We start from the raw sequence: 23,098 nt of genomic DNA on the forward strand, positions 1-23,098 counted from the left end.
AATGGTATTTGTTTTTAAGTTATTGTTGCCCTCAAGACAGTCAGACCAAGAATGCATGCCTTCTGCAGAAACTCTTATTTCTCAAAGCTGTGGATACAATTCAGTGGCAGCAAAAGCTAGATGCCTGGCATTCTGGCTACGCACTGTTCTATATCCTGGCATTTGGGCACCAGACACCCTAGAATGTGGTTGTTGCCTCCCAGTTACCTCCAAAGTTGGCTTCCAGATTGTTCAGGTTTAGGCCAGTATTCAGTGAAAAGTTAACACTTGGTCTAACGTAGCATATCTCTCCTGATCCATTAGAGAAGGTTTGAGAACCACTTCAGATAAAGCTATTTTTTTTCCACACCAATTCCCAAATCTTTTAATGCATTTTTATTGTGATTAAATACACAGCACATAAAATGTACCATTTCACCATTTTAAAGCATACAGTTCAGTGGCATTAAGTATGCTCACAACGTTATGTAAACATCACCACTATCTAGTTCGCTTAATGCATTCTTTGTCACCTTTTGCCCTGACTAGAGAATGGCTACTGAGTGTGAAAAACATAGTTCGGAATAACAACATATGGTCAAAAAACATTTCTTTTACATAAACATGTCCTGAGCAAACACTTCTAAGAATAACAGCTAACCATTAATAGGTAAGTTACTTACCTTCTTAGTCTAAATTGGTCCAGATCTGTTCTAATACATACGAGCTAAGAATTTCAATATATATTATTTTCTTAAAACCAGAGAAAATGTACAGATGACCTACATTATTACTCTTAAGGTAGCTGAGAAGAGGCATTTTCAACCTTGATATATAAAACAAGGGCATTCCTAAAGTTTTTAATGAAATGAAATACGATAAATAGAATCTGATTCTCAGTTTATTTCCACTATACTATTAAACCAAGAAATATTCTTTTGGTGCCAGTATGTCTAGTTCTTTGTGTTTGCTGCATGTTCTCTGAGTTGAGCAGGTATATATGTGAAAGAGTGTGTGTGTGTGTGTACTATTCCCCTGCACCCCTCTTGTGTTCATGATTCCTCTGTCTCCCTCAAGAGTTGAGGCTCATCAAATTCACCCTCATCTTTGCCTAGTCCAAGTTGGAGTTCTCAAGTGACTGGGTCCCTTCTTTTGATAGAGTACTGTCCCAAGATTTTTCTTACTCCAGGGAAAATTAGGAGACAGATCCAGGCTGTCTCACATCCTGGCGCTCATGCCCAAGGGACAGGGTGCTCAGCCCTAAGCCAGATCTCAATGGTCTGCAAAGGCATTTCCTTTTATGGCTTCCCATTATGGAGCAGGTTTGTGGTATCTGATGCTTTTCTTATGATAACTAAACCTCCTAATGCTCCCCCAATCTATCCTCCTGAGCCCCCTGCCCAAAAAGCCAATAACAGTAACTTTGGACCCCTGCAAAATTCAAGATTAACTGAGAGTGAAAGTCAAAAAGAGAAGGCAAAGAGGGAAACTGCCTGATGTCAACAGATGATTTTGCTTGTTATTTGATTCACAGACTTTTCTCTAACTTCATATGACAAAATATCCTTAACAAGTTGCTTTATCAGTGAATTTCATCATACATACTTTTTTTTGACAGCAATTTTGATAGTGGTGTTGTCTGAAAGGTGAAGAGAGATTGATTTTATTACTTCTGATCAATAATTTATGTAACTCCCCCCACCCCCAATTCCTAAGCATCGAATCAGATTATTTCCTTTGTGCTTGGGAGATTTCTTTTCTCCCTAGCAATTCACAAAAAAGAATTAAGCTTTATTTTTTGTCTAATCCCATTTAGCCTCCTACTTAGATACTGGCCTGTGGGTACAGGACATGCTCCATTACTCACAGGAGTAGAATGATAGCTGAATAAATGGTAGAATAGTAAACAGCTGCTGCATAAACTAACATCTGTCTGGTATTACTATTCATGAACCACTTAGTGTTTGTTTCAGAGTGAGTTGGGAAGAGCATGGGGTTGGGGAGAGAGGGGGTGGGCTAGTCCTTTCTGCTTGCTCTGCTTGATCAGAGCTTCCTGATAAGGTGTTCTCTGCCCACCTCCTCAAAACTCCTAGTCTCATCCCCTCACCCAACAATAGGAAAAGATCCATGGATGATTCTTGGTAACAATGGATTAAAATAATGTGTTTCTGATCATATGCAATAGCAAATCAGAGGCAGCCCTTTTCTAGGTATCATAACATTCTATTCTATGTTTTTTCCTCTTTTTTATTTTATTTTTTTAAAAAAAGATGTCATTTATTTATTTGTCAGGGAGCGAGAGGACAGGAGCACAAGCAGGGGGAGTGAAGGGCAGAGGGAGAAGCAGGCTCCCCGCCGAGCAGGGACGGGATGGGGCTCAATCCCAGGACCCTGGAATCAGGACCTGAGCCAAATGCAGATGCTTAAATGACTGAGCCACCCTGGCATCCCTTTTTCTCTTTTTAAAAAGTTTTTATTTTAATCACCCAGTGCTCATCACAAGTGCCCTCCTAACTCCCCATCGCCTATTTCCCCCATCCCCCAACCTCCCCTCTGATAACCATCAGTTTGTTCTCTATAGTTAAGAGTCTGTTTCTTAGTTTGCCTTTCTTGTTTCCCTTTGCTCATTTCTTTTGTTTCTTAATTTCCACATGTGAGTGAAATCATATGGTATTTGTCTTCCTCTGATTGATTTATTTCACTTGGCATTATAATCTCTAGCTCTATTCATGTCATTGCGATCTATTCTATGTTTTAATCAAAACTATTTATTATCACCTACTACTTGGAACCACAAATATATTTTACTAAATTGTAGCCAGAGAATAACACAGTCATGTAAATTATAGAATTCTAAAAAAAGTTACAAAAAATAAGGCCTAAGACTCTAATTCTGATTTGTTTTCGTATTTTCCTGCCTATGTGGATCATTTGCTTCTCTTCTTCCCGACCTTCTTAACGGAAAAAGCACACTCTATCTTCATTTTTACTTGGCCGGCCCTTATGCTATCAAAATTACTTTTCCCCCCAAGGCCCACAATTCAATTTTGAAAAATATAACCCATCTCTGAAATTACAACGTAATTCCTAGTAGGAAAAGAAAAACTTCCAGGTCTCAGCTAGGGTTAGGGAGCAATAGCTCATCCTCAGACAAGTCCTCTTTGCAATATGGAACCTGGAACATGAGTGCTGATGTCAGTGACACAGTCCCTATCCTTTGGCTTCCTTTATTTTTCTAAGACTCAGTTTCTCAGGGAGAGAGGGGGTGGGCTAGTCCTTTCTGCTTGCTCTGCTTGATCAACTCTAGTGCAATTTCTTCTTGTAGGTCCTCTGCAACCTAATGCATCCAGATTCTTTTTTCTGCTCTATCGCCGGCAGCAAGTGGAACCCAGTGAGTCCTGTGTATTTGTTGCTACCTGTCCTCACAGGCTTTCTGCCCCAAAGGCATACACTTAGATAACAGGAAATAGCAAAGATCTGAGAACAAAACTAACCAGATAAATGAGACGGCCTCATATAAGTCCACTAGAAAATAGTTGTGATGTCACATACAATCTACAACTCACAATGAATTATCAGATTTTTGTTGGAGTCAATCAAGTCAATCAGACAGAAACATGCAAATGAACTTGCTGTTATATTGGAAAGTTCCATCACCGTTCCAGGAGTGACATGATATTCCATCTACTTCTCCCTAGTCTTAGGCAGTTTTCCTCCACAGGCTGACGCTAGTAGGAAAGTGTCTAAGGTTTAGGTCATTTGTACTGCTAACTTCCTACTTCTTAAATAAAGAGGGCAGTGATATTAATGACCATTAATCCAGAAGCCCCAAAGAGAAAGCACACTTTTTTACAGTTTAATTTGCCATGTCACAAAACTATAAATATACCTTTCTTTCTTTTTAAAGATTTTATTTATTTATTTGACAGAGAGATCACAAGTAGGCAGAGAGGCAGACAGAGAGAGAGAGAGAGAGAGGCGAGGAAGCAGGCTCCCTGCTGAGCAGAGAGCCTGATTGCCTGGGGGGGGGGAGCTTGATCGAGCTGAAGGCAGAGGCTTCAACCCATGGAGCCACCCAGGCGCCCCTATAAATATTCCTTTCTGCTTCTGACCTTCTCCTCCATACAAGCTCACTTTAGTCCAGAAGATAACTTAAAGACATCTTCATATGATCGGCCAGCCGCCCTTTGAGGATTAATGTGACAAGCCTAAATTTCAGTCTGCCTAATCCTTGTGCATATCTAATTTTTAATCTAACCGGTGGCCTTCTGCTTGTATCTCAGGCGCATAGCTTTGAGGTGGTGCCTGATACCTCCTGCTCATCCACACACATAGTCCATCCTATTGCCAAATCCATTTACTAAATTCCCATTTAGCCATTCCAGTGGCTAAATGGGAATTTAAAGCAGCACCTCTGGACCCTAACATCAGTGGTTTAATCTGAAAGCCAAACCTGGGTGATACCACGGGTCGCCTTCCCGTTTCCTGACATTTCATCCAATGCCCTGTACCCACTTCACTCTCTGGCATTCCTCAAGTTTCCCTGTCTTTTGTCCTGTTGCTGTATATAGCACAACCGAGGTCAGGTAGTGCTTGATTCATCTTGGTATCTAATACCCAGAACTATACTTTGAACACAGTAGGTTCTCAATAAAGTCCGGCACACAAATTCCCACTTAACGTGTTTCAGATGCATATTTCTCTCTATTCCAAAAGGAAGGCCATCGTGCAAAGCCACAAATCATTCATGCCCGAACTTCTGTAACGGGCACCTATTTAACTATCTTTCATTTGTCCTATGTGCTCCTGTTACAGGTGCTCAGCAGAGACAGTGACTTGATGATATCACATCCCTCCTCAAAGCCATTAGACCACGCCATTCGGCGGATGAAACACCTCTGAGAACGGTCTTCCCCCCTCGTCTTCCATCCCAACCAGAAGAACATATTCGGTCTCTAAATGCAAAGCTTAATTATTCTGTTTACCCCACTGCTATCTTATCATATTTGCTTCCTTTCGTCCTGATTTCTTTGGTTTCTAATTATATTTTGTTAAGTTTACTGTGTATGGCCTTTGTGTAAGCCTTAGGAAAATCAGAGAAGTTGAGAGCAGAGAAGGGAGAGAGGTAAGTAGTGGAACACATGTGATGCCTCCAGCATGGAGGCTTGGGAGGCACTGAGCTGCGTCGGAGAAAGGACCGAGTCCAAGCCCTTGAACCTGTGTTCCTCTCTATAAGGTAAGGGGATGTGACGTGGGTGCAATGGACAGAGCCAGACCAGATGGTCTTGTTAGCCATGTTTTATTGTGCTCTGGCCTGGAATGGTCCTAGGTATAGCTAAAAGTACTTTAACCCTGTGTGTTTGAGAGGAAAGAGGAAGAAGCTCCCAGATTATGTGCAGAGTTCTTCATTTTAGCTGAGCTGAGATTTTTAGCAAAAGGGTATCCAGAGCATTTGCTTTTGAAAAGAGTCAAGTGATTCTGTAGCTGTGTAGTTTAGGGTAGTGGGAAGGCAGGAGGAAGAGGGAAGGAAGAATTAACATTTTCTAGAACTACATAATTATCACTCCTCACCTTTATTTCTTTAAACTGTCCTAATATTGGGCTAGTCAGTTTCCTTCCTGCAGCCTCTTTGCATCTTATGAGCACTCAGTGAGGCAAACTGACTTCATTACTCCTAAACATAAAATCCTTCTTCTAGGAAGCTTGCTCTGAATGTCAAAACTATTTACCACCACACACTACTTCACCTTACCCAACCATTTTCATCAGAATTTGGAATTCATAAAATCTATCCTGGACCTCATTTGGTTTGAGGATTTAGAAGATGATGGTGTTTGATAAGTGTGTTCCATCAGGGGTTATGTGATATGCATGGCATATTCAAGTTTGTGGGGAACTGCACTTTATTTTTTTTATTTTTATTTATTTTATTTATTTATTTGACAGAGAGAGATCACAAGTAGGCAGAGAGGCAGGCAGAGAGAGAGGAAGGGAAGCGGGCTCTCTGCTCAGCAGAGAGCCCGATGCGGGACTCGATCCTAGGACCCTGAGATCATGACCTGAGCCGAAGGCAGCGGCTTAACACACTGAGCCACCCAGGCGCCCTGCACTTTATTTTTTTAAGACTTTATTTATTTGACACAGAGAGAGAGACAGCGAGAGAGAGAACACAAGCAGGGGGAGTGGGTGAGGGAGAAGCAGGCTTCCCGCTGAGCAGGAGCCGGATGGGGATTCGGGCCTCCTGCCTGGAATCATGACCTGAGTTGAAGGCAAATGCTTAACAATTGAGCCACCCAGGCGCCCCAAGAGTTGCACTTTAGCAGAATAAGTGGCCACCAAGGTTTGAGGGCTGAAAGGCACCTAGGCCAAAAAAAGAAACAAAAAACAAAAAACTTCTGCACTGTCCTTGATTTTTGTATCATTAGAGATTCATTACTTTAGATTACAGTACAAATATCCTCAGATGGGGTAACAGATTAAGTCATTAATACTACATGGTAAACTAATTCATCATCATTAGAGAACCAATAACCTCAAAAGGCACAAGTAACGTATGTTTGAATGTGGAGAGGGGAAAAGAATAGATCTAGATCCCAGAAAGTTCCCTGGAAAGAAGAGGTAGTGCTACCTGAAAGGGGAGTGAAGGCCCTAGAGATGAGGGGAGGACAGAACAAAAGCGCGACTAGAGGGAAGGTGAGGAGACATAAATAACCTCGCCTCCTTTACGATGTTAGCGGAGTCCCGAGAGGTTGCAAAACATGAATGCAAGCAGGAGCATAAGAACTGAGGATTCCGTGGGAGCATCTGCCCTTAGGCAGCACTCCTGTGTAATTATTAAAAGGTTAATTTAAAATAACGCATTCATTTATTAAGCTTTCTTAGATACTTACTTAATTGACGAATCATGAGAAGAGAAGTTTCCTTGAGCTACAGATGAATTTTCAGAGAAAAAAAGAAAATTACTACCTGTCGGTAGCCTTTCCAAGCTACTTGTAAAATGGTAATTAACATCTATTAATAGGTCTTTATTCCCTGTTGTCACTGCTGTGTTTAAACCCTCCAGGGACTGCCAGGGAGGCATAAAGTATGGTTTACAATCTGCGGCCACTGCCTATGCCTACCTCACCAGCCTCAGTCTCTGGCCACCATTCTACATATATTCTGGGCTCCAGAGATCCTTAACAACAATGCAATTCCCTTTGCCTGTGCCCTTACTATTTAGTTTGTAACTCTAACATCGCTCTTTTAAATTCCTCACCTTTTAGGAATCACTCAGCTTGTGTTACCTCTTTCAGAGAGCCCTACTTGAAATTGTCCTGCACAGACAGGCATCCTCTGTCAATGCTCCTGAAGCACCCTATACTTCCTTCTATTATAGGACTTACTGTGCTATAGTTTACAGTGTCCGACATATAGTAAGCACTTAATAACACTTATTTATTGAACCAATTCTTTAACACAGGTGTTGGGTCAATGTTTACTAGTCTAACAGTCATTATTCTCTTCCTATTCAAATACCGTCTAACATGACTTGCATGCCATCTAGCAAAGTTCTATAAGCAGATATTAGAAAATATTTCTAGATAATTACAGTAAAGCAAGTCTTCATGTAGAATATCTCCATAGGAATACTAGAATGGTGTATATCAATTATACATGTACATCACTAAACAGTCTTAGACAAACAGAATGCTCTGAATAATAGAAAGTAGTATTGCCACTCAGAGTCAGGTCAAAGTCAAGGAAAATTGCTGTTTATCTTTCTCCTAAGAAATGTAAAGTGTATTGGGAGTAACCAGTAAATTCCAATGATCTGTTTGAAAACATTTACTTAAAATTCTATGTGCCTTCCTGAGTTTCTTTGTGTATGAGTATATTTGTACCTGTGTACAGTTTTGGAAAGGACGGAACTGGAATTAATAGTGTATCAACCTGAAAAATTAAGTGTGAAGATAATATTGCTGTGGTGGTTTCAAAGTATGTTTACAAATTCTTTGGTAATACTCTCTCCAGGAAGTGGAGGTTAACTCTATTCCCCTTGAGTGTGGGTTGGACTCAGTGACTTGCTTCTAATGGACAGTCCAGGGCGGAAGTGATGGTATATAACTTCTGAAACTAGGTTATAAAATATATTATGGTCTCAGCTCCTCTTCCTTGGATCACTCAGTCTGGGGCAAGCCAGAGGCCGTATTATGAAGATACTCAAGAAGCCTTATATAGAGGTCCACAAGGTGGGGAACTGAGCCCTCCTGCTGACAGCCATGTGAGTGAGCCACCTTGGAAGTGAAGCGTCCAGTCCCAGTTAAGCCTTTAAATGACTGCAATAGCCCTGGATGACAATCTGACCATAACCTCATGAGAGACCCTGAATCAGAGCCGCCCAGCTAAATTGTTCCTGGATTCCTAACCATAGAAACTATAAGGTAATTTTTTTAAGCCGCCAAACTTTGGGGTGATTTGTTACTTAGCAATAGATAACTAATGTGACCGTTAGAAAAAATAAGTATCTCTTCTATGGTTTCTAGGAATATGGTAGATTCAATGTTCCTGAAGAGCCTGTGGGAAACCTGTTACAAATGCAATAGGAATTTGATAAGTATACAATTAGAGTGTAGAACTTCAATGTACCTCTTTAATAGCTGGACACATTTGCAGACAATAAAAAAAAGGTCTAGTAGATGGAAAAATCAGTAAAGACGTAAAATCAATAAATGTAATTTAATATCCATTTAGAGCTTTCCATCCTTCATATAGAGAATACACATTATTTTGGTATGACCACGGAACACTATCAAATTGCAGTCACATATTTGGTCACAAAGAAAACCTTAACAACTTCAGTGTATTCAAGATTTACAGGCTATATTCTCTGAATGTAATTTAAAAAGCTGTGACCCAAAATATTAATTTCTTGATAATTAAGAAACATACTTATGGATAACTCTTGGATTGAAGAGGGAATTAAGAGGACAAAGTATAATCTACTTCAAAAAGCTGAACTAATTTTTTCTCCTCCAAACTTGTTCATCTTTCTGTACTGCCTTTCTATTGAATGGTACCACTGTTCGCTACCCATTTCGTTGCCCAGTCTAGAAATCTGGGAGTTGTCTTCAACGCCTACATATCCCATATTCAGTCAGTAACCAAATCTCATCCATTCGATGACCTTAGTGTGAGGCAAATCTGTACCCTCACTGTCACTGAGTTTGTTCAAGCCTCATTTCTAGCCTAACTATTGTAATAGTGTCTTTAATTGTGGTAAGCAGCAGCATGGCACTGTGGCTAGAACTTGTTCAGACAGACAGACCTGGGTTAAAACCTTGGTTTTGTCATGTACACTGTGAAACCTTGGGCAGGGTAATTCACCACTCTGAAACTTAGTTTACTTATATGTGTAAAATGGTAGATAAAAATACTTCTGTCCTCCTTAGGTTGTTCAGAGGGTTAAATGAGAGGATATAAGAGTTTAGTATAGTAACTGGCATATAGTAAGTGTTCAATAAATGCTATTATTTTTATTGTCTCATTGCCTCTAGTCCCCTCATCTCTAATTCTTTTTCCCCCTTTTTAAAAAGATTTTATTTATTTATTTGACAGACAGAGATCACAAGTAGGCAGAGAGGCAGGCAGAGAGAGAGGGGGAAGCCAGCTCCCCACTGAGCAGAGAGCCTGATGTGGGGCTCGATCCCAGGACCCTGGGATCATGACCAGAGCCGAAAGCAGAGGCTTTAACCCACTGAGCCACCCAGGCGCCCCTCTTTTTTCCCTTTTTAGAAAAGACAAATTCTGATTATATTACAACCCTGCCAATATTCTCCAATAATTGCCCTTCAGTAACAGGATAAAAGGTAGATTTTTTGGCATAGCCTACCAGAAATTTATGATCTAACCCTTTTCTAGAAGTCTAACTTCATTTCCTGCAATTCTCTAGCTTGAACTTTTAGATAAAGAAATTCTGAGAGAATCTGTATTTCCAAAAACGTACTATGCTCAAGTGTCTATATCTTGGTAAATATATTCCCTTTTCCTAGAATGTTCTCCTACCATTTGGGTGCTGAGAGAATTCTTTCATATTCTTCATGTCTCAGCCCAATTGTGGCTTCTTCTGGACAAGTTTCCCTGGCTTCCCTATGCTTCCCCTGAACTATGTACATACCTCCATTATTACACTTACCATAACAGGTTGGGAATACTGGCACAAGTATTCCCCACTTAGCTGTAAAAGACAGCATTAGGAGCAGAGCTTTTCTGTTTTATATGGTTTCTACCTTGTAAGTATGCAGTAATTAGCACAATGGCTGTCATGTAGTAGAAGCTCAATAAACGTTCATAGAATGAATGGATGAGTAGATTGCAGGATTTACTTAATAACTCTTGCTATTGTTTACCTGACTTAGAGTTAAAGCTTGGTTTCTTGGCCTTTTTCTCATTAACATCAGCATATGTCACCTATATATGCCATAAGAAAAAAAAACAGTGAAAATCCTCAAAGGAGTTTTAAAAGAAATTGAATGTCGGCTATTTCTCAAATTCAAAATACAGAAATATAAGAAAATGATTTTAAAAGTTCATTTGTGATAAAAGTAAATGTTATATTTGCTTTATACCACATGTATTACAGAATTCACAGGTTTATAGAATTAATTTCTATTCTAAAATTAACTGAGGAATGCACTTAGCAGCATGGAAGGTAATTGAACAGCTAAAAAGATAATGTGTGCTTTTTAAACAAAGTTAACTATAGGGGACATGATTTTAGGAAAAAAAAAAAGAATCCATAGTAGGAATACATCGACTAAAAGTACAGAAGAATAAATATATAAAAACTAAAAAATAAACAATGAATTATGGATCACTGAAAAATAATTCAATTAAATTAAATTTAAAGAAAAAGAAAGCTGGAAAGCAGAGAGCAGGTTTTCCACCGGCATAGGATGTGACTCTTGATTTGGCCAAGAGCGTTATATACTGAGATAATTGTATAGAAAGATAAATCCAACAGAGTAGACTTCAATTATTTCCCAGGTCTGAAAGCTAAACACAAGCCACCAGAAGTACATTCTCTGGCATTGATTGAATGAGTGAAGTAAATCGGGAAATCGTATCCTATTCTGTCATAGTAGAAGTGGTCATGCTATTTCTCAAAATAAATTAGGTTTCTGTGGCCACTTGATGTAGTCATATTGTTCATGTGTATTTTAAGACCTCCTTTAAAAACAGTCTAAGTTTGTTTATTGACTTTTTTGGAGGCAAACTATGTAGGACGAGGTTTGCCATCCGTGTGATGCAGCGAAGACTTTGTGCCTGCCTCTATATAGAGGCTAGTAAAAAAAGTAATTCCTGATGTACAACTAACTCAAAGTAGTGAAGTTTCTTTTCTTTGGAAACGAAGCATAGCCATTATGGATGTGGACACAATGATACAGTGCCCTACACGTGGCAGGTGTTTGACAAATATTTGGCTATACAGAGAAGCACCTTGTGGCTAACATGCTACATTTGAGCAGCTACATAGAATTGAGTCTGTTGCTTTCTGTGCATTTCATGTAAGACGCTGGAAATGATGCCACTTTCTACTTTAGTTGTGAAGGTAGACTTTTGGGAAGACTTCAGTGAATTTCCTGCTTGATAACATCTCTTTCAAACCATGTTAAGTTTTTAGAAGAGCTGAGCCAGTTAATACAGTGCTAACAGAGGCAGGGATGTGCGGATTTGATTCTTAAAATGACAATCTGGCAGTCCACAAAGGCAATCCAAGTTGTGACTAGAGGCCGCACCCTGAATGCTGCCAACTTTCCACCATCAGATGAGTGATCACCGATCAGAGGGGACAGGGCGAGGCAGCATGGCAGTCTCTGCACAACCCGTCAGCACTAAAAGAAAATGAGCCTCAAAGCCCTATTTGTTGCTTTCTCTGCAGGGCACGGGTCTGTACTTTGAAACTCTTGAATCTCAGCATTTAGGAAGCCTCTAACCTAAGGGCTAAGTGGGAGCATTCAAGTTGCTTCTGGTGAATCTCTATTTAAATGGAAGCAAATATAACATTCAAATTTTGGATCTGTTTAACACATTTAAAGTCTCGGTCTTACTACTTTTGCTGGCTTATAACTTGTTACTGATATTCTCTCTGCTTACATTATGACAACACTAACATAGCTGATAGCTATGAGCTTTGGAAGTCTGAAGTAGCACCGTGTTATCACTGTGGGTTTGCATTTCAATTTTTATACCATCTTACTATAACGTGGTTAATCTCAAGGAATAAGGCTGTTTTGAATTGTCTCTCAATGAATGAAACTGTGTTATACCAATCTTGATCATAATTTCACACTGCATTTGTTCTGTCTGTATCTGGGACAAAAGAAATATTACTTGCCTCTTGTTTCAAAATAGCCTGTAGAGAATGTTTGGGGACATTTTCTGTTTTAGCAGAAACACCCGGAGTTTGAAGGGAGCTACTTTTCATTCCTGAGGGGAAAGAAAAGGTACCTTTAAATATGAAAAAATGATTTCATTCTTGCTGCCATAATGTCTGGGATTACTGTAGCAGGGATGTATTCATTTATGCACGTAAAGGTAGTATCTCCAAAGAGAAGATGCCTTCCAGTGTCTTACCACCACCGTGAAGGACAAGCCCGAATTCCCTAACTTCTGGCCCTAAATTACTCTGCCAGCTGAATCTCCCACCACTCCTCCTGCCCCAGAATGAACTGCTTTGCATTTTATTTGGTAAGTAAGGGGGAACCATCAAGGACTTGTGAATAGAGGAATTATATGTTCGAAGCTGTATTTCAAGACGATTACATTCACAACAAACTGTAGCACAGACTGACAGAAGGAGAGAGAGACCGGAGGCAAGTCATTGCGGTAGCTAAGGGCACGGGTGGTGTGAAGGGAAAGGAGGGGAAGATTATGAGATCGTTAAAGGAGCTAGATTGGACAAAATGTGACAGCTTTTGGATGTAGAATACGGGTGATAAGAAAGAGTCAAAGGTGACTCTGGCTTTGTGCCTGAGTAAGAGTCGGAACAGAGAATAGCTTTGGGGGTGACTGGAAGATGATGAATTTGGTTTTGTGCATACTGGATTTGAGGTGCTAATTAGCCACGAGGCAGAGATGTCCCAGTGCTCTTGGTGTGTGTATAGAATATGCATGGGGATTTTTTGCTGAGACAGAGACTTAGCTAACCTCTCGTCTAGCTGGGGACATGAGAAAGTGGATGTATTTTTACATCTGGGGAGAAAGGGTGGCATTAGAGGATAGAGACTTTCCCGGGGAAAATTCTCTGCACAAATCACAGCACTTCAGAAATTTATTCTGCCTATTGGTATAGGCAGCCACAGCAGAGACTCTAACTTCTCCCTGGTTTGCAAATTCCAAAGGGCCTAGTCACCCAGCAGTCACTCAAAAATGTGGGATACTGACATTTACAACCGTGAATAATTTTTGTACCTTCTTTAATCAAAATAATCACAGATTTTTTAATCAGGGGAAAAGCATAACTTGGAAAACTACATGACAAAACTATATAATTATTTAACTAAAAGATAACAGAGCAATTATAAATATTGTTCATTTCCTTACCTTTATCATTTAAAGTATGTGATGTTTTAGTCATTTCTTTATCTTTCTGTATGCTCTACCATTCAAGAAAAAAGCATTCATTAGTAATTGAGCTTCTAAAAGAGACTTGCTGGCTCTAGAGCAATCAGACTGACACAATATCTCCCTTTGCTTCCCACCCCTTACCTCTCTCCTAAGCTCTGGTCGTAATGCTAATACATAGGATCAACCTCTTTACTGAATATTTCTCACAGATACCTAAACTAGTTCAAAATGGAGCTTATCATGTACCCATGTACTCCCATCTTTCCAAACTGGCTCCTCCTCTGTCTTCCACATTTTTGGTTAAAGACCTAACAATCCATCCAGTAATCTCTTCTAGAAAGCTTAGAGTTACTCCATTTATTTCAGATAGGACCAATCCCAACCAGTCTAACGCTTACTGAGCACCCTGCTTGGGATTAAAATAAGATACACAATTCCTGACCTCAAGAAGTTTATTATCCAGTAAGACAGACAGGAAAAGAAAATAAGTGTTCTGACACAGAGGCCAGCCTGAGCACTATCGGGGAGCACAGAGAAAAGACGTCCCACTTCAAGAGAACCTATATGCAAAAATTAAATCTTCATCATCATCATCCTCTCCCTTTCTCTCAATTTACATGTCTATTGAGTCACCAAATTCTGACATAGTCTGACTCTGACATATCTTAAATCTGTGACCTCTGGTTCACCCTCATTGCCAGTGCCGTATCCTTTTTATCTGGACCATCCCAGTAGACTCAAAACTACATTCCCTCTAATCTTCTCTCTCTCTCTCTCTCTCTCTCGAACACTGTATCTATATCACACATTTCAACTATATTATCTATTTTTAATTTAAAAAAAAAGACATTTCTCCCCTTCTCTCTTTTTTTAAAGTGTCTTTATCTGGGGCTCAGTCAGTTAAACATCTGCCTTCGGCTCAGGACATGATCCTGGAGTCCCGGGATCCAGCCCTAACCCTAACCCTGCTCAGTAGGGAGTCTGCTCCTCCCTCACTCTCTGCTCCTCCTCGCCCTGTTCGTTCTCTCTCTCTCTCTCTCACTTACTCTCTCTCAAATAAATGAAATCTTTTTTTTAAAATAAAGTGTCTTTATTTAAGTAATCTCTACACCCAACGTGAGGTTTGAACTCACGACCCCTGAGATCAAGAGTCACACGCTCTTCCAACTGAGCCAGCCAGGAGTCCCTAGATTATCTTTTAAAAACCCATCTCATTCTTATTTCACATCTCTATTCAAAAAGCCTCAATGGCGCTCTACTACGGAGAGGCTAAACCCATTCTCCAGCAAAATATACAAAGCCTTGGCTGCAACCTATCTTTTCAGTCTCCTCTCTGGCCCTGCCCTGGCTCTGCTGGCTTGAACTGTTGCTCTTGCTTAACACTTTTAAACCTGTCTAATAGTGCCTCACCACAGCCTCGCATTCTGTTCATGTGGAAACTTCCTACTCACACCTCAAGACCTAATTTGATGAAGCCCTTCTTTAATAAAGCCTTTTTAGACTCCGCTAGGCAGGACTAGTCTCTATATCCTCTGTGCTCCCCCCTGCATTTTGAACAAATCAAAACTTTCCTCTTATTTTATTGGAAGGACTTTTGTTTATACGTGTCTAAATCTCTGGACAGTGAGTTCTCATGAGTAGTGATGACGTCTCTTCCATGTCTGTGTCCTATCTATGTCAACTGTTTTGCCTCTTTCCCCTCTTCTAGCTTTGCACGGGCCCTGGCCCATAAGTTTTCAGTAAACATTAGCTAGCATCAGTATCGTCAAATATTGAAGTCAGTTTCTGCTAAACTGCATGGTACATTTAGCATGAAGCTGACTCAGAACCTTCTCTGCTAGGGAGAGGAGCCAGACCTGTGTAGGACCCCTTTATCTCTGACCAGTCAGTACCATGCCAGTGAAGGGGATATCCCATGGAAATAAGATAACCAGATAAATTAATAATCAAGACAAAGCATCTACCTTTAGTTCTGTTTTGTTCTTCTGTATATCTTGCGGAGAAGATATGAAGGCTGATGATTTTTGGGTAGGAATCTTTATAAAACTATGAGAATGGCTTGGTTCTAAAAGTAAATGAAAGAGAAGTCATATAATTTTAAAACAATTTTATCAAAATGCAATTGAAGTACAAGAAACCACAACATTTAAAACATACCATTTGTTCCATTTTGACATATGTACAAACCCATGAAGCCATCACCACAATCAAGACAAACATTTCCACCCCCCAAAGTGTCCTCGTTCCCTTACCTTCATCCCTCTCTAGTTCTCCCTGTCTCCCCGACAACCACCGATCTGCGGTCATTATCAATTGTTTGCATTTTCTAGAGTTTGCTGTAAGTGGAATCAAACAGGATGTTTTCTCTCTCTCTCTCTCTTTTTTTTTTTGGTCTGGCTTCCTTCACTTAGTATATTTATTTTGAGATTCATCAATATTGATGCCTGCAACAATGGTCTGTTCCTTTTTCTTCTTCATAGTATTTCATGGTATGGGAATGTACTACATTTTATCCTTTGGCCCACTGAAGGGCATACAGGTTGTTTCCAGTTTTCTTTGGCTATTATGAATTATGCTGCTGTGAGTCTTTATGTGGACATATATTTTAATTTCTTTTGGGTACATACCTTGGAGGAGCATGGCTGGATCACATGGTAGTTTAACAAGTTAGGAAACTCTTTTCCACAGTCGTTCAACCATTTTACACCACAACCTGCAGTGCCTGAGTTCTAGCTGCTTCAAGTCCTTGCATATACTTAGTTAAATTCAGTTATTTAAGTTCTAGCTATTTTAATGGGTATGTAGTGGTATCTCATTGTGGTTTACTTTGTATTTCCCTAATGACTAATAATACTAAGCAGCATTTTCATGGGCTTACTTGTAATCTGCATGTCTTCTGTAAAATGTTTGTGGCCTTTTCCCCGTGTTTATTAGGTTGTTGCATTCTATATATTACATGTTTTTCTATACTTTACATTTTTTTTTTACAGTAAGCATACCTTCTAGTGGTAGGTCTGGAGACCCATCTTTCATTGTGCTTACTTTAGGGGCTTGTCAGTTGCGAAACAGCCATTATGCAACCGGGCTCTTGTTTCAGAATTTTATGTTATTTTCTCATTTTTGACTCCCCAAGTGCAAGAACTCTGCCCTAGTCTTCCACAGTCATCCACCTGCTTGGGGGTGGGACTAGGGGAGGGGAGGTTAGAATTTTTAACAGGAGGAATGCCAAAATAAACACCCAAGTAATATTTAGGACCTGTCATTCAGAATAGGATGACATAGCCAAGAAGGTGTGCTTTGCAAACCATGCAGCTGTCTTGAGTACTCCCCAAAATTTAACCTTCTTTTTGCGTAGCAACAGACTGGAATACTTAGCTCAGAAAACTCTCTCTTAGTGTATTGGAGATACCCTAGCCTACCAAGAGTCATCTGGACTCAGAAAGAAGGTATGGCTTAAGGAAAGGTTGCGGTGGGGGGGGTTCACTTCTTTAATAGCTCAGAGATGGTGAGAAAGTGAAGGGTGGTGGGAGAGGCTGAAAAATAAAGAACTCAGATGAGGCCTCACATTTTCTTACTTTGGGCCTTTGTTGCTTCAGACAAGTGAAGTTAGCACACAGAGAAAAGAACTATTGCTCTGCTCCCCATTTACGACTCCAGAATGAAATCTCTTAGGCTACCTCGCACTTGCTGCCTCCTCCTCCTCACCTGGGACATGGCCCAGGAACGCCGCAATACAGTATGGTCAAGTAGAGCAAGGCTTTCTCTGAGGTCGATCCTTTCTCTTTCCCTTCCTTCACTCCCTTACTTCTTTCTCCCTCTCTTTCTTTTTAAGTTCACTGTTAGTGATGTATCTAATTGACATATAAAATTGTAAGATAGTTAAGGTGTACACTATGATATACATATACATTGTGAAGGGACCCCATCCATTTACTTAACATTTTAAGTTCTTCTCTTAAGCAAATTCCAGTTATATACAGTGCTGTCAACTATAGTCACCATGTTTTCCATCAGCCCTTCAGACTTTATTCATCTTTATAGCTAAAGTTTGTACCTTTTTACTATTTCCTCTTCCTCTTGAGGTTTTGCTTTCTTAAGCCACTCTTGGTTCCTATATGAAGGACATGGCCTAGAAAGTGCTGGAGAGTCTAGCTGGGGAGCTTGCCAAGGGGAGTCGACTGGGGTGGAGGTAAGAGGGCTCTGCCCTGAGTGGTTACAGAGCAACCAGCCAGAATGGTCTTCCATTCTGGGGGATGGAAGAAGCCCAGAGGGATGGGAAAGCCCAGAGGGCTCTAAGCTCAGTGAGACCAGACCATGAGTCCTTGCACTGATGGCTGAATTCAACTGTGAATGCTAACAGGCCAAGCACTATCTCAGTGCAGGTAAGGACATGTCTCTGGAGACCAGAGGCGGCAGAAGACGTTTCATCCAAGCACCATGACTTTATTCCACCTCATGAGGTCGCGGAAGCCACTGTTCCCTGAACTTTAATGTGCATATAAAGCCCTGGGGATCTTGTGAAAATGCAGATTCTGATTCCGTAGATCTGGGGTGGGGCCTGAGAATCTGCATCTCTGATGAGATCTTTAGGTGATACCCATTCTCCTGACACATAGAGGAGTAAGAACACAAGCCACACCTCTTATCTGGGACATCTGGACATCGTCTTTGGGAAAGAAGCAGAAAGATGGGGGAGGCTCCCTGAAAGTCTGGGCCACTATGGGGATCCCACGAAGGCAAAGTCCAAAGAAGTATGTTAGAAAAATTGGGGACCAAGCAAGAAAACAAAAGGAAGGCAGGTACTTAGATCCGGCAAACAGCACTAGCCCTACATGTACTAAAGAAGCCTACTCAAGAAATAGGTTGACATTTTAGAACGACAACACCTGGTACTCTGTCAGGCTGTTCAAGAAGGAACAGGAGAAGGAGAATGGGCGACAATGAACAGCAGGCTCCACTGCCGCAGAAGAACATGTGGCAGAATGAAGTATTTCTGCTGCCAGCGAAGTGACAGAAGTCACTTCAGGCCAGGCAAGTCCAAAGTCTGAGGAAGGGCAGGGTTTTGAGAAGGAGCCCTGGTTGGGGTCTTGGTCCTCACTAGGTCCCCAGGGCCACTGGCTTCAGGAACCTCCATGGCACTCCCAGCCAGCTTTCTACAAGGATGACCCTCCAAGGGAATGCAACACAAGAGACGCAGGTGAAAGCTTCCCTGGGAGGCGGAGGCCCAGCAAAGAGAGGCGGCAGTGGCAGTAGCAGCCAGCAAGGAACAGGTTTAAAAAAAAAAAAACAAAACCCTCGGGGTCTTGTTGGTAATGGAAAAGGACAGACAGGAGATCAGGAGCAGGGACCCTGGAGAAGCAGGGCTCTGAACTGAGCTGTGGACTTGTCAGCAGCAAAATGTGGGCCGCACTGCTCCTGGGCATGCGGAGGCAATGACATGAACTGAGCGTGTAATTAGGGAGTCAGCTCCAGTCGGCAAGAGAGGCTGACTATGGGATTTTTTCCCCCCAAATCCACCATTCACAACAGAGGGCAGAGGGAGGACTTCTCTGCACTGTAAGTAGAGGAGGTCAGTGCCAAGTCCCATCTTCCCACAAATTACTATTTTAGCACTTCTAACTGTAATCATTTCAATTACGTTTTTGTTCCTGGTGGGATTGCCGGTCACTGGCATTATCACTCGTTTTCTTCATCTTTGAAGAAGCTTAAAGAAACACAAGAAAATATTTTTAAAATCATGGAAATGAGAGGCGCCTGGGTGGCGCAGTGGATTGAGCCTCTGTCTTCAGCTCTGGTCATGATCTCAGGGTCCTCTGCTCAGTGGGGAGCCCGCTCCCCCCACCCCACCGCCCCGCCTGCCTCTCTGCCTACTTGTGATCTCTCCCTCTGTCAAATAAATAAAATCTTTTAAAAAATTTTGTAAAAAGTTGTGGAAATGACAAAGTTATCCAAGATAGATTCTCTTTATTCTTTCCGGCTGGATAGGAGGAGAGCCATATGCTAATCTACGGATGGAGCTGTAGGGAGGAATTGGAGAGGGTGAGTAGTGGGTCGGTTCTCAGTGGGAGGCACTTGTGTCCCCTAGGGGAGCATTAGGAAAGGTCTGGAGGCATGGTGATTGTTACAGATGTGGTGAGGGAGGGTTACTCCTGGCCTCTCGTGGGCACAGGCCAGGGACGTTGCCGAACATTCCACAAGGCAAAGGACGGCCCCCACAACAGCACCATCCAGCCCAAGATGTCAGTAGTGGCAAGGTTGAGAAACCCGAGGAGAGATGCGATGGGGAGGCAGGCCAATTGCTTTTACAGTATTATCTTGTGGAATTAAAGCTATACTCAGGGAAACAGAGTTGTCTTCTGGGAGAAGGGAAAAACCCATCCCTCCAGCCCGCCCAATGAGAACATGGCCTTTTCTCTGTGTTGGGGGCCTGGGAGGGGGCGGGCACAGCAGTGCAGTAACCATGCTGGGGGCCCCAGGAGAGTGCTCGCCCTTGTCCTTGGCTCTGCCTCTGAGCTCAGTCAGAGGCAACAAGGCCTGTGGTGTGGACCTCAGCTGGGAAGGAGGTGACCTAAGTTCCTGTTTCTCATCATTGAGATAGACAAACGGATTCCAAACTGTGTGTGGTGATTGGATTTCTGCTAGAGTTTTAAGATGTGCACCCATGGGGCACCTGGGTGGTTCAGTCAGTTAGGGGTTCTGCCTTCAGCTCAAGGCGTGATCCCGCAGTGCTGGGGTGGAGCCCTGGCGAGTGGGGCTCCTGCTTCTTCCTCTCCCTCTGGCCTTCCCCCAGCTTGCCTGCAGGCATGCGCTTGTGCGCGAGTGCGCTCTCTCTCTCTCTCTCTCTTGCAAATAAATAAATAAAATCCTAAAAAAAGGTGTGCATCCCTTTGGGTCTCCCTTTGGGTGCATCCCTTTGGTGGAAGATGACAGCATTATTAGGGTGGTAGAAGTCTATTTCGTACGTGAAAGAGCTCTCTCCATTCGGTCACCTCCATGATACTGTGGATATGATTTCGTTTTTACATTTTCCTTTTTAAAAACCATTTGAGGTGGCCACTCTTTAAGATGCTTACCTGAAACTTTTTTCCTACCTAAAGTAGCAGTTAACAGTTAAAGACGAAGCAATATAGCCACTCAAGTTATTTTTTTAAATTTATAACATGTTAGTCACCATAAAATACATCATGAGCTTTTGATGCAGCGTTCCAAGATTCACTGTTTATGAAATGATTTTTTTTTTTTTATCCCAGAGGCAGAGGTTACAGCCTTATCATTTCACTGACCTGTATTATGACCTTTTCTTACTGACTCCCCTTTCCTAAACTTTCATTCTTTTCTTCCTTTCATATTGTCTGTTCTTACCGGCTGGTCCTTTAAAAACTTTCTCTTGCACACGTTTTCCCTCTCTCTTTTTTTTTAAAAAAGCCCTTTATATAGGGGCACCTGGGTGGCTCCGTCGGTTAAGCAGCTGATTTTGGCTCAGGTCATGAGCTCAGGGTCCTGGGATGGAGCCCTGAGTCTGGATCAGCGCTGGGCGGGCAGCCTGCTTCTCCCCCACCTTCTGCCCCTTTACCCCCATCCTGCCCCCTCATGCTCTCTCTCTCTCTCTCAAATAAGTGAAAAGTAAATAAATAAAATATTTTAAAAAGCCCTTTATTTTCTCTACTCCTTTTAACACTTTTCTCTCTACCCCTTTTCCTCTCTCCTCCCTCCTGCCCCATCCCAACCCTGCTCTATCCTTTCCCATTTATCCGACCCATGCACTCTTCTGCTGTCACTGTTCGCTGGCCCACTTTAAAAAAGTTTTCCATTTCCTTCCCTTTCTAACTCTCTCTTGTAGGTACTCTTAACTGGTTTCCCCTTCTTCAAATCATAGGCCTATCTCTCTAGGCATCTCTATTTCTACCCATGTCTGCCTGTCATCTACCCACATTTACCTACCTAGGTATCTATGCAGCTTTATTACATTGTATCTTTTATTGACTTTCGTTTTCTTATTGCAGTAGAGTAGACACACGCTTGACTTCTACGTGGTAAATCCAGCCCTCCGCCACCACCATACCCACTTGGCCTTGCTGTACTTACCAGCCCCTCGCTCTCTCTCCCCCACGGTCTCCCTGTCTCTAGTCAACAATTTCCTCTGTGGATTCATTGCTCACACACTGGCCTTCCCGTACTCCTGCTCTTCCTTCCTTTCATCCTCTTTCCTACATTCCTCTGTCTCTCCCCACCCCTCACCCCTCCATGCCTCCAGCCCCCATTTCTCGCTCCCTCCTCGTCCCATTCTCTCTTTCCTCTCTCTGGCTCCACGTCCACATCGTTTTCCTTTCCTTGTCTCCGCTCTTTCTCTCATTCTGCCTCTGCCACATACTGTCCTGTAGTGGCCTCCACCTTCCCTCATCTCTCCGGCCACCCCGAGCCCAGCCCCACCGTCCAGCTGTCACTGGTCCGTCGGGATTTCAGGTTGCGGGACTTTGTTACATCGCTCTCTCCTCTGACTTCACGGTCTCACGAGCTCCTCCTTTTCAACTCCTCTGCGTCCCACTGTCATACCTGTTTTTATTTGGCTACTTTCCTAGGCGCACCCCAGTTTAGAAGTCTTCTCTTTCTTGCCTTCTTCTTTCCCTCTTTCCCTCGCCTCCCTTCTACCTCTCGACCGCCAGCGCCGGTCCGAGGCTCCTTCCTGCTCCTTTCACTCTCCGCCTCTGTATCGCCTTGTGGCTTCCGCGGAACCCGAACTTCTGCCTCCCCTCGTCCCTGCTTCCGTCCCAGCTCATCCCTACTTCTCTCCTCGCCTCCTCCCTCCCTCCCTTTCTTCTCTTTCCTGCTTCTCTCCTCCCTCCTTCATAGACTCCTTTATAATGCTTCCCCTCTGACATTTCCCCCTCGCTCGCTCTCCTGTTACCTCTTGATACTGTCTTTGGTACGAGACCCTCCTCAGAAAACCCTGTCTACCTCCCTCTGTGCTTCCCATCCATCCCTTCACCCTTATTGTTTTTAAGATTTGATTTTATGTATTTGACAGAGAAAGTGGCAGGGGGAGCGGCAGGCAGAGGAAGAGGGACAGGCAGGCCCCCTGCTAAGGAGGGAGCCCAATACAGGACTTGATCCCAGGACCCCAGGACCCCAGGACCCCAGGATCATGCCCACTGAGCCACCCAGACCCCCTCACCCTTATTATTCTTATTTTTTATCCGACTTCCCTAAGATCTTTCTACCCCCGATTCCTCCCTTCCTCGCCCTTCCATCCCTTTCTTCTGGATACTTCATTTTTCTTAGTCCCTTTCGTTGTCTCTTTTTCTTTCCTTTCTTTCCCTGGCGGCATGCCAGCCTTCCTTCTTTCCTCCCTTCCCTTCCCCCTCCCGCTGGATCCTTTATCCTTCCTTTGCTCCCTATTTCCCTCCTTCTGACCTTGGCCCTTCCGCTGGCCGCTGACCTTCGCCGCCGCTGCTCCTTCCTGCGCTTTCTCCTCCTCCCTTTCTTCCTGCCCGCCTTCTTCCACTCTTTTTAC

General features: G+C 42.4%; 1 protein-coding gene across 3 annotated transcripts in view; it reads right to left on the reverse strand.

The window, feature by feature from the left end:
- Nucleotides 1-23,098, reverse strand: part of LOC116582840 (fibrous sheath-interacting protein 2-like) — a 67,581-nt gene that overhangs the window by 33,040 nt on the left and 11,443 nt on the right. For all 3 annotated transcript variants that reach the window (XM_032330632.1, XM_032330633.1, XM_032330631.1), the window contains 7 exons: nt 19,226-19,291; nt 15,552-15,652; nt 13,564-13,618; nt 12,356-12,447; nt 10,368-10,428; nt 6,870-6,906; nt 1,585-1,618 (listed from right to left, as the gene is read on the reverse strand). In XM_032330632.1, the coding sequence (XP_032186523.1) occupies nt 1,585-1,618; nt 6,870-6,906; nt 10,368-10,428; nt 12,356-12,447; nt 13,564-13,618; nt 15,552-15,652; nt 19,226-19,291 (446 nt within the window). The remainder of the gene's footprint in view (nt 1-1,584; nt 1,619-6,869; nt 6,907-10,367; nt 10,429-12,355; nt 12,448-13,563; nt 13,619-15,551; nt 15,653-19,225; nt 19,292-23,098) is intronic.

This window comes from Mustela erminea, chromosome X (assembly GCF_009829155.1).
Source record: "Mustela erminea isolate mMusErm1 chromosome X, mMusErm1.Pri, whole genome shotgun sequence".
Lineage (NCBI taxonomy): Eukaryota > Metazoa > Chordata > Mammalia > Carnivora > Mustelidae > Mustela > Mustela erminea.